Source organism: Myxocyprinus asiaticus, chromosome 27, assembly GCF_019703515.2.
Source record: "Myxocyprinus asiaticus isolate MX2 ecotype Aquarium Trade chromosome 27, UBuf_Myxa_2, whole genome shotgun sequence".
NCBI lineage: Eukaryota > Metazoa > Chordata > Actinopteri > Cypriniformes > Catostomidae > Myxocyprinus > Myxocyprinus asiaticus.
This window is the reverse complement of record NC_059370.1, coordinates 9,734,672-9,750,176: the sequence shown is the minus strand read 5'-3', so window position 1 is coordinate 9,750,176 and position 15,505 is coordinate 9,734,672. Positions and strand designations below refer to the sequence as shown.

Below are 15,505 nucleotides of genomic sequence, written 5' to 3'. Positions count from 1 at the left end.
TTCTGCTGAAGACAGAAAATCATACACATCTGGGATGGCATGAGGGTGAGTAAATGATGAGAACATTTTCATTTTTGGGTGAATTGTCCCTTTAAGGGGCATTCGGTCATACAGCAATTAAACACTCATATTGGTCGTCGCCATATTGAGCCACTGCTCATGGCTAAACTCTGCTTAACATTTTAGCACCATCAACAGTTGCTGTCGTTAATGTCACTGGAAATAAAGCACAATAGTCTGGTTCAGGAAAAATTCATTTTTTTTTTCCCATACGGGAATTGATTATTACAGACAGTAATAAGACAGACAGACCTACCTGAGTTTGTTATTTGATGGTATATGCTTCTGCTGAAGCTATCAGTCCATGTTATTTCAACTTTAATAGCGTAATTCCTGGTGAAGAACTATACTGCCCATGATCCTGAAGGGAAACGATCCACCAATAAGAGAATCATGGCAAACAGACCATGCCAAAAGAGCCCTCAATCCCTACACTTTCAAACTACTAACTGCATATAGCCTATTTGTATATATCTTTTGCAATATACTTTAAATATACTGATTCTGTTCATAAGAAACAACTTTAAATCATTTTTCATTTGAATATGTCTTTTGCAATGTTTCATGGGATTGTAGTGAGAATCACCAACTGAAATGAACTGGGCCTCACACAAGACACCAGAGTGTGGTGGTGGCGTAGTGGGCTAAAGCACATAGGTAACCATAAGGTTGCTGGTTCGATCCCCACAGCCACCACCATTGTGTCCTTGAGCAAGGCACTTAACTCCAGGTTGCTCCGGGTGGATTGTCCCTGTAATAAGTGCACTGTAAGTCGCTTTGGATAAAAGCATCTGCTAAATGCATAAATGTAGATGTGGTGATTTTTTTTATTTTTAAACACGGTGATGTCACTCTTACTTTTGTTCGCCGGTTAGATGGAAAGCCTGGAGTGGGACTGATAAAACACGAGGACAGCCTCCCAGCCACAGCAAAGAATAAGTGGCATGTAATAAGCATTTACCCTGCGGTTGGTTGAGGCTGTCATATTAATTTATGTTTTTCTCTGTTCCCACCTGGGTGCAATCGAGAGGGAAAGCTGGCCCGGAGAGGTATCCCCCATACACCCACTCTGACGGTAGGGCCTGGTTGAGGAAGTAGCATTCCCATGCACCTGCCGGGGCAACATTTGGGGGACCTTAACGGAGCCCTATATCACCATTTTCCCCCTTGGACACTATTTTTCCCATTTATGAACATTTCATGCTTATTATTATTTCTAATAAATGCCTCTCCGAGGCTTGACACCACGCCCACTGTATCTGTCTCTTGCTCACCCCGCCACAACATGTATAACATTAGTAAGGACGAATTAAAGCTAATGACATTAATTCATTTACGTATTGATGTAGGTCTGAGTAAAAGCGATAGTAAATAAAGAGTTATGAGATGTTATGAGCAGTTCTGTTCACTTGCACTAATGTTACCTAAACCACTAATCAAATGACACTTCTCTTTTCAAGAGACTGTGATGATCGTTTGCCTCGATTCTGATTCACAGTCTCCACAATTTTCAATCAAATTACTATGTAATTTATCCATTTCTTTTTGCAAAAAAAATCTGATAAATGTGCTTTACAATGTCACTCTTCATTTCAGCCCACATAAGAATATTGTCTATTCAGCGTATTAGAATATTTTGCCAAAAACTGCACTGTTCACGGTAATCTCTCATTCATCAGAATAGGAAGTTCTGCAAAGCTAGAGCGAGCAACGGTAGCCATGGGGGCTGAAGCTTAGTGAAAGATCAATTTGAGATGCACCAATGTTTTGGCCAAACATTATTATCGGCTGACATTTGTCATTTGTTTAAAAACAGTTGATGATCAGGAATGAAGAAAGAGGTGGAAAAACACATCGGACAATTAGCCTACAACTCGTGCTGTGTCTGAAAGAAAATGTCTCTTGTGTGGAATCGCTTTGAATTGGGTGACAATGACAGCATAGTTGCTGTTTGTAAGCTTTGCACTGCTAGAATTTCACGAGGTAGAACTACTTTTTTCTTTTTGTTTGTTTGTTTTTGTTTTTTTTATCCCCTTTTTCTCCCCAATTTGGAATGCCCAATTCCCACTACTTACTAGGTCCTCGTGGTGGCGCGGTTACTCACCTCAATCCGGGTGGTGGAGGACAAGTCTCAGTTGCCTCCTCTTCTGAGACAGTCAAGCCACGCATCTTATTACGTGGCTTTCTGTGCATGACACGAAGGAGACTCGCAACATGTGGAGGCTCGTGCTACTCTCCGCGATCCACGCACAACTTGCCACGCGCCCCATTGAGAGCGAGAACCACTTAATCGCAACCATGAGGAGGTTACCCCATGTGATTCTACCCTCCCTAGCAACCGGGCCAATTTGGTTGCTTAGGAGACCTGGCTGGAGTCATTCAGCACACCCTGGATTCCAGGGGTGGTAGTTGGCGTCAATACTCAATGAGCTACCCAGGCCCCCAAGGTAGAACACCGTTAAAACTTTTAACACAACTAATTTGATTACTCACCTTAAAGCTCGACACAGCAAGGAATATGATGAGCTTGTTAAAACTAAAGCGGAGACTGCTTCAGCTTAAAAGGGATAAGCTTCATCATTCAGAATTCAGTCAATGTGATTAATAATGTCCCTTTTGTTTCAGGGTTGTTTATAACTAAGACCACTTACTCTTAAACATGAAAAACATTTAGAGACAAAGAGAATAAAGTTTTATTTACATTTCTTTCAAAGTTGTCTAATTCACTACCAGTGATTTGAAACAAGGTAGCATGAAAAAGCAGAACCACCAAACTGTTTCGGTATTGGCATATGTTGTTCTAAATAATCAGATATCAGTATAGTCACATAGATTTTCTAATGGTGCCTTCCTAATGGCAATACCAAGCGCATTTGGACATCTATCTTGGAAATACCAATTAAGTGCCTTTGGATTAGCATGTTAATACAATGTTATATGAATATGGTAATCAGTCTGTGCCATGGTACCATATGTCAAAAGCACCATGGTTTTACCCTCTGGTACCATTACTGTGCCATAGTGCCACCACAGTTCTCTTTCAAAGGGTTTATTGTATCTGTCATTTAATAATTCACTAGGCCAGGTGCTCTTTCACTTTGAAAAGCAGTGACCAGTATTATCAGGTTGTTGAATGACATCAGTAAATCTCAATTGTTCAACCATGTTATAGAGTCATTTCCAGCTCCTCAGATAGACCTTTCTATCGTCAATGGATGCTTCTTTTTAGTGCTACACCATGAAAGACCATTTGTAACAAGCGTAGACCACAATTTTGGCTGATTGCCCTTCCGTGTTCATTTAAGCATTGGGGTCGCACACAAACCCATTTTTCCAGAGACAAAACTGCTCTGCTTAGTAAGTCTGTAATACTGCGGCCTGTTGTTGGCCCCTCACAGAGCGCTTCGTACAGCTGGCAGTGTCTGTGTGCCTAGCTGTCTCCTACAACACTTCAATAATAGCTGATGGATAACAGCGGGCTCTTTGTAGCTGCCAATGTGTGAGAAGCTGGTCAATAGGTGTTAACGGTGGATGTTTTCTATGAAAGAGTCAGACACACCCTGTTATAAAACCATATTCATCTCAGGAATATGAGACGCTCTGGCTGGAGGGTCAGGAAAGGGAACTGTCTGTGACCTCTTGCACGTGTCAGTCCTTAGAGTGCTGGCTGTCCGTGAAGATATTTCTGTTAGCACCTCCCCTGTGTGTCCTGGCTGATAGTGGTTTTTGGTTTCTCCCACAGAAAGCTCCAGCTGAGATTGAAAGTGAGAGAGTCTTTGACTTTGACTGATGATCATTGGTTAATAGAGTTGAAGAAGGTTCTTCTTAAGCACTTTTTTATGTTTAAAATGCCTGGTTTGGTCTTCAAATGTTTTTTATTATTTTTACAACATTTATTATAAGTTTAAATAGCTTGGCCATACAGTAACAAAAAAGTGCCAAAAAGTACCATGGAACTGCCATATTTTTTTAGATATGTTACTGTGGTAATTCCATGTTGGTCTTTTATGGACTATGGCAATACCACATTTTTTTGGACATGTACCACAATAGTAGAATAGTATTCTTTGAAGTACCTCTGACTCTGAATATGATACTCAATAATCATTCAGTATCATGGTATTAGAGTGATTCTTCAACTTTGGGCACTTTTAGCACTGTAGATTTCTAGAAAATAAAGTCTTGTTAAAACATTTTACACACTTTAAATTATTATTATTTTGTTTTATTTTCATTATTATTATTATTATTTTTTTAATTGTCTTCAACAACAGTGTGTGTACATGAACTTCAGTTGGTTTATGCCATTTTTGTCTTTTTTTGTTTTCTTACCACACTGTCATTTCCAGCTCATCTCAAATTTTTTTTTTGGTGGAAATAACGCTGATGGAAATGACTTTTTATTATTATTATTATTTACATTTTTAAAAATAAAATGGCCAGCTTCTTTGTCTTGCTAAGGTAAATTTCAAAGCTAACATCTTATGTATCATTAATACACACAGTCAGGTAATGTTTTCACACTTTTTGCATAAATTGGCAAAATTACAACTTGATTGGAAATGACGCCCAATAAAAATATTCTGCTCACAAGTGATATTTACCTTGATTTTTCTTTGTTTTCCTTAAACATCACTTGTCTCATATTTCGTCTCAAGCATGCTCTCACTGACACTTTTGTTGACTTGCTTAACAAGTACACTAACTTTTTGGGAAAAAAGAAATAGGGGCACATTTTTTGGTGTGGTGGAGATTCGTAATTTGGGTGGGGTCATTATTATTATTATTATTTTTAATTATAGAAATTATTTTCACGCAATAAATTTAGAAATGGTTTATTTAATAGTTTTAAACGTAATAATTTCAGTCAAAGTTGTACATCAAAGGCATTTAAAAAGGACCAAAAATAAAGAATTAATCTTCTATGAATTGCAGCATGCACAAAATCCCACAAAAACTGCTAAAAGCTGGCTCCGCACTACCAGACTCAGAACAACTCAATTTGGGTGGGGGTGTCACACTTGTGACTGTTTTCGCTGATCTTGCCCTCCTAGTCAGTGAACCTGTCACACTTACCGATTAAAAACAGAGGGAAGGTGTCACACTTAATGACTGCCTTTGACTTTTCTCTACACTTCACTGTAACGCCCCATTTTCGCAGCCACTCGACGTGAAGCTTTTGAATACACAGGTATTTTTCAATATTTTCGCCAAGAGTCTGCGGCATCTGCTATGTTTGGTTGTTAAAGACATGTCCTGTTGAGAACGCATAGCAAAAAGAAATGGCATCCTTTTCTTTCACACAATTATTGTCACATTGTGCAAAGAACTGGGCAACAAACGTGTGTCATTTAGTAGAAAGTGAACTATTCAAAAGTATATTAAAACACCTTGAACTAAAATGAAACAAAAGTACAAACTTGTAAGATATGCATATTTATGCATAATGTTATATATGCAGACTACAGTATATTTATATAATCTAAAGCTGTACACAATTTTAAAGCTTATGCTTATGTTATTTAAAATAAGACCCTTTAATTGTATTAATTGTAAAAGGTTTTACACATTTATAGTCATTTTATGCAAATATCTGGGCAGCAGAAATGTTTTCCTTTCAATAGTCTGTCATGATATGACATATTAGATATGTCAAACAAACATACTCCAAAGAGCAATAAAAGCTTCTCATCCAAATTCAGGTTCGGTCGGCTTTCGGAAGGCTATATTTTAAAACAGACCAAAACTGGAAAATTTAAGTTGTGGTTATTTTTTCTGCCATTAGTTGCTTTTACATTATTTCTGCAATGAAAAATACCTGTTCTCACAGTCACGGAGCTCTCTCTCTCCCTTCTTGTGTCTTTTCTGCCGCAATTCAAAAGAAGTGATCGTGATGGAGTAACTTTTCCTTGTGAAAGTGCGTGATTGTTTATTTTTCCAATCGAGGCTTGTCGTAGAATGCATGTCAGCATGCAGCTTTCAGTGAGTAAAGAAATGCATCTAATAAAAACATGCAAGAAAAAAGCTTGGTGACAGAATCTTGATGTCTTGTCCGTTCTTCAGTAAAAGAAGAAGCTCACTGGTCGCTTGACGAGAACACAAGACCCCGCCTCAGTGACAGAATGATTTTTTCATACAAAACTGATGTGTGTTTTCAGTCTTTGAAGCCATTAACTCAGCAAAGAGTCCCGACAGTCAAGTGATTTACACCTTCCGCTGAGAGACGCTAATGTGCGCTCTTGTCTCCCTCTGCCTGGCGGGTGATTATGTTAATGAAGCTAATACTTGAAAATCATTGAAAAAATTAGCTAGTGAGATACCACCTTAATGAATGAGCGCTTGATCAGCCTTCGAAGCATGAAACTGCGTCCACTGGAGGGTGAGTTGTTGGCAATGCTAAGCATTCGCAAATTTACACTTTGAGAAATGCTGTAATTAGTTGAATATTCCGGTTTGTGATGAAAAGGTGCATGTTTTCAACAGTAATTATGGCAATAATTCTGACTGGCTGTACAGTAAGACGCGGAGAGAAGAAAGATCCTGTAAACGAATGTAACAACAAATAAAAATGCAAATACTAATCTGAGTATACTTTATGTAATGTGAGTTGTAAAATCCTCTAAGGGATCCGAGCACAATATCATAAAGACTTGGGCCAGTAAACAACCACCTAGAAAACCCTCACAACCACAAAGGAACAGGCTTAAAACCACTCACAACGCCTTAACAACCACATTGTAATGTCCTGATGACCACCTACAACACCTCTGCATCGAGGTGGCGAGTTTACACAGGCAAGCACCACTCACATCTTCTATAGAAAGTTTAAGTTTGCAATGTTATGCGTTGAGAGCTGAGCTGTGGAATTTTAAAGTACACAGATTGCTGTTTGGCTAAGGGCGTTTAAGTCCTGCATTACACATCTTCACAACGCTGTGTGTTTAAGCACTGAAGAAAGCTCTTGGGTTTCAGTTATTCTGTGAAGCCTTGGTATCTTGGGTGCAAATTCTCTGAAATGAAGCCTTGTCTGAAATGTATGCTATTTTCTTGTGTTTCATGATAACACATGGGTTTTGCTTTTGTGTGTACATTAATGCAGAGCATTTACCTCAGTGGGCGTAATGATTAGAACATAAAATATGCCATCTGTGGTCTCAAAATCAAACCACTTTCACACTTTACATTGGAGTATAGAGTACAGTATGTTTAGTGATTTTGCTTTTGGCTGTATAGCATTGATGGTTCCCCTGTCACAAGTCAGGTAGTACAACTCCCTGACATGATTTTTGTGCTCCAAACTTAAACTAACAACTGATTCAGTTTGTTCAAATGTCAGTTTGATCATTCAGATGGTGGAATCAAATGTTAGTTCAGGGTTGGACAAAACAACTGCTCTGTCTGTGTGCCAATGGTCTGAGTATTGGTCGTGTGTTATTGTAAGATCCTGTGTTGACAACTTCCACATGCAGCATTTTTGTGGAAGTTGACAAAGAAATTACTCTTACAACCAAATAATATATATATTGTTGTTGATTGGTCTAGAAGTTTAGAAATAAACTGAAATGATTTGTTTACACTAAATGAGTTTTGGTGGTATGACAAAGAAAATGACTTGGAAAAAAAAATTATATATAGATATATCAGTTGAGCATGTATATACACTGATCATTAAAACCACCTGCCTAATATTGTCTAGGTCCCCCTCGTGCCGTCAACCCACATCACAGAATAGCATTCTGAGATGATATTCTTCTCACCACAATTGTACAGAGGGTTATCTGAGTTACCGTAGACTTTGTCGGTTCGAACCAGTCTGACCATTCTCTGTTGACCTCTCTCATCAACAAGGCATTTCCATCCACAGAACTGCCGCTCACTGGATGTTTTTTGTTTTTGGCACCATTCGGAGTAAATTCTAGAGACTGTTGTGTGTGAAAATCCCAGGAGATCAACAGTTACAGAAATACTCAAACCAGCCCATCTGGCACCAACAATCATGCCACAGTCCAAATCATTGAGATCAAATTTTTTTCCCCATTCTGATGGTTGATGTGAACATTAACTGAAGCTCCTGACCCGTATCGGCATGATTTTATGCACTGCACTGCCACCACATGATTGGCTGATTAGATAATAGCATGGATGATTGTTGGTGCCAGTCGGGCTGGTTTGAGTATTTCTGTAACTGCTGTATGTGTGTGTGTGTGTGTGTGTGTGTGTGTGTATGTGTATATATACACATACTGTATATACTAATATATATATATATTAGGGGTCGAAAAATGCATTGATGCATCATCCGTGCATGCTCTAGAGAGCGCTCCTATCTCATGTTGAGCTGCGCCTGTGAATATTTAAATGCGCTTTAAAATGCCCCTTTTGACGCGAAAAGATATAAAGACAGCCGTTAATGTATTACGAGTGTGTAAACAGACGGTTTTGACACGATATTAATGTAAATACAGCCGTTATGTATTACTTCATACAGACAGGACAAAAATCAACAGTACAAGTAGACTATATATTTGAATGAGTCATATAAAGGTGCTTTTCATAGAGTATTTAGTGTGTAAATAGGTGCGTCAATGTGATATTTGAGGATGGCTGCTGCATCACGTTTTGATTTTGTCACAAATCAATTTAAATATTTGGGACTTGATTTGATGCTGTCACGTGATGAAGTAACATCATCGGGACTTGCCATACCTTGGCTTTTGATGAATTGACACCACTGTTTTCCCCTTGATAAGGTGAAAGTTTGACCATTTTCATTTTAAGTTCTACCAGTTAAAAGAACAAGCAGCAGTTTCTTCTACAAGTGCGTAATTCAGATCTTTTTTTATTTGACACTAGTTTTTCTCACATATGATGCAAATTTGAAAATGTGTTCTGATCCCAGAATTTCATTTTGAAAATGCCAGAAAAATGTGGAGTGCCTACTATTTCAGGGTTCCTAAGCGTCCTGGAAATCCTGGAATTTTGCAGTGCAGTTTTCCAGATATGTAAAAGTCATGGAAATTGAGAAAAATACCTGAATGACCTGGAAAACAATTATTTGTCCTGGAAAATACTTTAGTATAACTGTTTGATTGTGTCGCAAGGTTTTTGTGATATGTAAGTATTGATGTAGTGCAATTTTTTTTTCGTTCCAACACTGCTGAAGTGTTAACTACAAAACCATTTGAGTTGTAGACTTAAGGTAACGACGATGGTCGGACATCAGGAATTAATTAAAATGTTTGGAACTTGATTTGATGCTATCACATGATAATTGGTAAGACTGGATGACATCATCAGATCTTGCCATACCTTGGCTTTTGGTGAATTGACACCACTGCCACGAACCTACATAAGATAAAATTAATGGATGGATGGATGGAGACTGCCGAGTTCGACTTTGTCATTTTTCAAAACTGTTTGCATCCATTTGACCAAAGTAAGTTCATTGTTGTTGCCTTCCCCGGTTACGATATATGTTATGTTAATATTACTTTTGTATCTCCATAAAATGTGTCATTTCTCCATAAAGCAATTTGACCACGAATAGAACTTGGCTTAAATAAATGTAACTGGTTGGCAGACATTGGCTGTGAAGGAAAACACTCACTTGTAAATGTATTCTCTTTATAGTGAATGCTACAGAATAGGGAGCGATTGCAGACTATTCTGAAGGGAACTAACCAGTTGATTTCAGTCACCTGTGATTAGTTAATGATACGTGGCAGCCGCGAAAAGATAAAACATTTTTATCTTTTGCAGTGTGTGCCGCAAACAGTCCTGCATGAAAATGCGATTGAATTCTCGTGAACGGGCTTGACAAGCGGAGGCGTCTCCGTTTAGCCGCCTGGCGCCTCTTTCCCTATCCCAAAATGAAATGGGAACTCACGGTTACCACATCCGATGTATAACCACCTTTACATGCTACTAATAGACAGTTTTTCATTCTTTGACCCTGCTGAGCCTGCTCCATTAAAACCTGGATCGTATCTGCCTGCACATGACATTTCATCTGTTAGTCCATCTCAAGTGGTCCAATAATTGTAAAGTTGGTTGCGTGACCATTTTTAATTTTCCAGTTTTTTTTTTCTTTTTTTTTTTTTTGAGTGATTACCCATATGTATTGGTATTGCAAAACCACCAGTTTTTTAAATTTGTATCTTACTTGGTTTAACCACTACGGCCATCTTTGTGTCATGCACATGACAAATTTTGGTTATACAGCTGTTTACGGAAACCTCAATATCTCGGCTCAGGATGGTCCTAGCTCCTTGGAACAAAAACTGGTCTCTAGAGCTCATTATAAGGCACACTTTATTCATGCATTTTGAGAAATGAACAGTAGTAATATAAGCATAACAAATAACAAAAATGAACAGTATTTTACCTGTTTACATGTTTTATTAGAAGATGTGAGATTTCCTCACTCAATCTCTCTGAAATGTTGTGGGAAAGTAGTCAATTCGGCAAGTGTCTGTTTTCTGAGAACATTGTTCATGGGAACGCACACTTTGTCCTCAATAGACAGTTTGAATGATGTTCTTGGTCCAGGTGGGTGAAAGAATTTTACAAAAACATCACAGTTTTCCACACTGATGTCCTCAACCAATGGTTTATCTTTAACACTGAGTTTCTCAGCCAGCAAAACAGAGAATTCTTCCCTAGGGAGAACAACAGTGATCATATCTGCTCTGTCAGTCATAACCCACTGTTTAAAGCTTATGTTATCAGGTAGTGTGTCATCTTTGTCTGACTCTTCAAGCATCTGCAGTAAGGCCTCTATATCTGGACACTGCTCACACTTGTTGAGCATGCAGTCATAACTGTTTATGTCACAGACTAGAAGTTCCAGCAGGTCCTTGTAAGTCCACTTTTAGCTTTGCTGACTCAACCATCAGCTTGATGTTCTGATGTTGTTTGCAGACACAGACAGTGTGAGTTCCAGATGCTCCTGCCAGCACACGCCATTTTGGCCTCAGTTCACAAAATTTTGATCTCCCTATCTTTAACCCCACATACAGTTAATTAAGGTTACTTAAAACTACGTGCTTTTATTAACTTTTTGAAGAAACCTGTGATGGATCATGCTTCATATCAAAAGTAGTTACATTTTAGAACTCATTGACAAGCTCATTGACTTTTGTATGTCAATCATAAACATAATTACTGTAAAATACTGCTCATTTTTATTATTTGTTATGCTTATATTACATCTGTTCATTTATCAAAATGCATGAATAAAGTAGGTTTTTCCCCAGAATTTTTACTAGACCTAGCTCTGTAATCAAACTCAAAATGTATCATAATTGTTAGGTAGAGAATTGTAAATTAATCGAATCGTTGTCAGAGTGAATCATCACACCCCTTATAATGTACAGATTTAGCTGTTTCAGAAGGAAATTGGTACTTTAATTCACCAATTCACGTGGCACTCAACTGATCACAAAGTATAGTCAGGTCATTACTATTTGAAAAAAGTCACTTTTGATCAAATCTAGACAGGCCCCATTTCCAGCAGCCATCACTCCAACACCTTATCTTTGAGTAATCATGCTAAATTGATCATTTGGTACTAAAAATCACTTTCCATTATATCAAACACAGTTGAAAGCTATTTGGTTCATTAAATGAAGCTTAACATTGTCTTTGTGTTTGTTTTTGAGTTGCAACAATATGCAATAGACTGGCATGTCTTAAGGTCGATATTAGGTTAAAAATGGCAAAAAAGAAACAGCTTTCTCTAGAAACTTGTCAATCAATCATTGTTTTGAGGAATGAAGGCTATACAGTGTTTGAAATTGCCAAAAAAAACTGAAGATTTCATACAACGGTGTACACTACAGTCTTCAAAGACAAAGGACAACTGGCTCTTACAAGGACAGAAAGAGATGTGGAAGGCCAGATGTACAACTAAACAAGAGGATAAGTACATCAGAGTCTCTAGTTTGAGAAATAGATGCCTCACATGTCCTCAGCTGACAGCTTCATTGAATTCTACCTGCTCAACACCAGTTTCATGTACAACAGTAAAGAGAAGACTCAGGTGTGCAGGTCTTATGGGAAGAATTGCAAAGAAAAAGCCACTTTTGAAACAGAAAAACAAAGAGAAAAGGTTAGAGTGGGCAAAGAAACAGACATTGGAAAAGAGTGTTGTGGATCTTAACCCCATTGAGCATTTGTGGGATCAGCTAGACTGTAAGGTGTGTGAGAAGTGCCCGACAAGACAGTCACATCTATGGCAAGTGCTACAGGAAGTGTGGGGTGAAATGTCACCCGAGTATCTGGACAAACTGACAGTTAGAATGCCAAGGATCTGCAAAGCTGTCATTGTTGCATGTGGAGGATTTTTTGATGAGAACTTTTTGAAGTAGTTTAAGTATTTTTTTTTTTTTTTTTTTTTTTTATTGTAATTGTAATTTTTCACATTATTAATGCCCTGACTATACATTGTGATCAGTTGAATGCCACTTTGGTGAATAAATGTACCAATTTCTTTCCATAAGAGCAAAATCTGTATATATATATATATATATATATATATATATACACACACATTGATCAGCCACAACATTAAAACCACTGACAGGTGAAGTGAATAACATTTATTATCTTGTTACAATGGCACCTGTTAAGGGGTGGGATATATTAGGCAGCAAGTGAACAGTCAGTTCTTGAATTTCATGTGTTGGAAGCAGGAAAAATGGGCAATCGTAAGGATCTGGGTGACTTTGACAAGGGCTGGGTCAGAGCATCTCCAAAACGGCAGGTCTTGTGGGGTGTTCCCAGTTATGCAGTGGTTAGTACCTACAAAAAGTGGTCCAAGGAAGGACAACCGGTGAACCAAGGCTCATTGATGCGTGTGGGGAGCGAAGGCTAGCCCATCTGGGCCGATCCCACAGAAGAGCTACTGTAGCACAAATTGCTGAAAAACGTAACTTAAAACTTAATGCAGTGCATTGCAGCTTGCTGCATATGGGGTTCTGTAGCAGCAGACCGGACAGAGTGCCCATGCTGACTCCTGTCCACCGTTGAAAGCGCCTACAATGGGCACGTGAGCGTCAGATCTGGACCATGGAGCAATGGAAGAAGGTGGCCTGGTCTGATGAATCACGTTTTCTTTTAGATCATGTGGACGGCTGGGTGCTTGTGTGTCGTTTACCTGGGGAAGAGATTGCAGCATGATGCTCCATGGGAAGAAGGCAGGCCGGCGTAGGCAGTGTGATGCTCTGGGCAATGTTCTGCTGGGAAACCTTGGGTCCTGGCATTCATGTGGATGTAACTTTGACATGTACCACCTACCTAAAGATTGTCGCAGACCGCTTACACCCCTTCATGGCAACGGTATTCCCTGATGGTAGTGGCCTCTTTCAGTAGGGTAATGCGCCCTGCCACACTGCAAAAATTGTTCAGGAATGGTTTGAGGAACATGACAAAGGTGTTGACTTTGCCTCCAAATTCCCCAGATCTCAATCCGATTGAGCATCTATGGGATGTGCTGGACCAACAAGTCCGATCCATGGAGGCCCCACCTCACAACTTAGAGGACTTAAAGAATCTGCTGCTAACGTCTTTGTGCCAGATATCACAGGAGACCTTCAGAGGTATTGTGGAGTGCATGCTTCGACGGGTCAGAGCCATTTTTGCGGCACAAGTGGGACCTACACAATATTAGGCAGGTGGTTTTAATGTTGTGGCTGATCGGTGTGTGTGTGTGTGTGTGTGTGTGTGTGTGTGTATATTTATATATACTATATTTTACTCTCAGAAACAAACTCTTCTTAATAGAGCTGTGTATTGCCGATTTTCACAATAAGACACACCCTGTGACACATACAGAATATTATGATTCAATAAGTCACAAGCCATCATGTTATAATCTAGCTGCAGCAAATGTGCACAAGGGACATGTCCTCATGCTAGAGTGTGCATCAGTCGGGTGCAGTTTCAGTCTCGCCCCCTTTCACGTGACTCATAGACTGCACAGAGAAATGCCATTTTCGGAGTTTGTTTATGACACACTTCCTTATTATTTGAACTTTAATAAAGGATGCATTAAAGATATAATGCCAGGTTGTTTGCTTTTTAAATGCTCTGACATGCAAGTTTTGCTTAAGCAGAATGACATATCTCTGCTTTATTTCACAATAACTGTGCTTCTGAATTTTTGCATTATAATTCCCTCATACTTTGCGATCTATATAACCTGAAGCTGTTTGGAAAGTTTAGAGTGCATCTGGACTGTGAGCTGTGTAATTCTTTCTCTCCTCAGCCCTAGTTGATACTCACTGACTTGGTCAAAAATCCTTAGATGACCTACATCCATCCCTGTGGTTAAAGTGTACTAATTTCACAGGCTGGTGAACAGACAAAAACTCCCATGCTGTCTGCTTTCGTCTCTGTCTAAAACTGTGCAGTAAGGAAAAGGAACTAGTTTGTGGGCATCTGGAGAGGTGTCAGCCCTGACCCTTTGTGTGCCGTATCATTGAAAACGCCTGATTGTCGAAACAACTCCAAACCCTCTTGCCGTTCATACTTAGATTGTAGTTATATAGAATAGACTTGGAACTGATGTGAACGTTTCTATAATGCTGTAACTAACTAACAGTCAGGCTGACAAAAAAAAATCCTTTCTAGCTGCAATTTGGCTTATTCTTGAAAACTGAAAATTTGATTTACTAAAAACATACTGGAATATCTGCAGATATTTTGTGTATAAATGCATGTAAATAAATAAATGTCTGTGTGTGTTTTTTGCAGCTGTGTGAAGCAGAGCACAGGATGCAGAGTTAACGCTACCCTGTGTTTCCCAGAAGAAGCCTGGCTGCCAGACCCTCCGCAGTACACACATGGCGGCATTAGGGGTAAGCACATCACTTCCTGTCTGCTGGAATGTAGTGGTTCTCTGTGATCAACACAATCTTTATTTGCAAAGGATTTTCTTTTCTTTTTTGAGTGAAAAAATCTTTCCCCTAACAAGGAGTGAGCAAAATAAGAGCCAAAAAGGTCTATTTTATTCCATTCTGTTCTACCCTAAAGATTCTGTTTTGTTTTGTTCTTTCCTAAAGATTCTTTTTTTCTGTTCTTCTGTCCTGAATATTCTATTTTGTTCTGTTCTGTCTTAAAGATTCTGTTCTGTTCTTTCCTAAAGATACTTTTTTTCTGTTCTACCCTGAAGATTCTGTTTTGTACTCTTTTGTCTTAAAGATTCTGTTATTTTCTGTCTTAAAGATTCTGTTTTGTTCTGTTCTGTCCTAAAGATTCTGTTCTGCTCAATCCTAAAGATTCTGTTCTGTTCTGTCCTGAAGAGTCTGTTTTCTATATCCTAATGATTCTGTTATGTTCTGTTATATTCTGAAGAGTCGATTCTGTTCTGTCCTAAAGATTCTGTTCTGTTCTGTTCTATCCCAAAATTTCATTTCTGTTCTACCCTAAAGATTCTGTTCTTTTC

General features: G+C 38.7%; 1 protein-coding gene across 1 annotated transcript in view; it reads left to right on the top strand.

Moving 5' to 3' along the window:
* The window catches only part of LOC127417617 (polycomb group RING finger protein 3), an 81,418-nt gene that overhangs the window by 20,646 nt on the left and 45,267 nt on the right, over positions 1-15,505 (top strand). The window contains exon 2 of the mRNA XM_051657663.1: positions 14,815-14,918. Within this exon, the coding sequence (XP_051513623.1) occupies positions 14,904-14,918 (15 nt within the window). The 5' untranslated portion in view covers positions 14,815-14,903. The remainder of the gene's footprint in view (positions 1-14,814; positions 14,919-15,505) is intronic.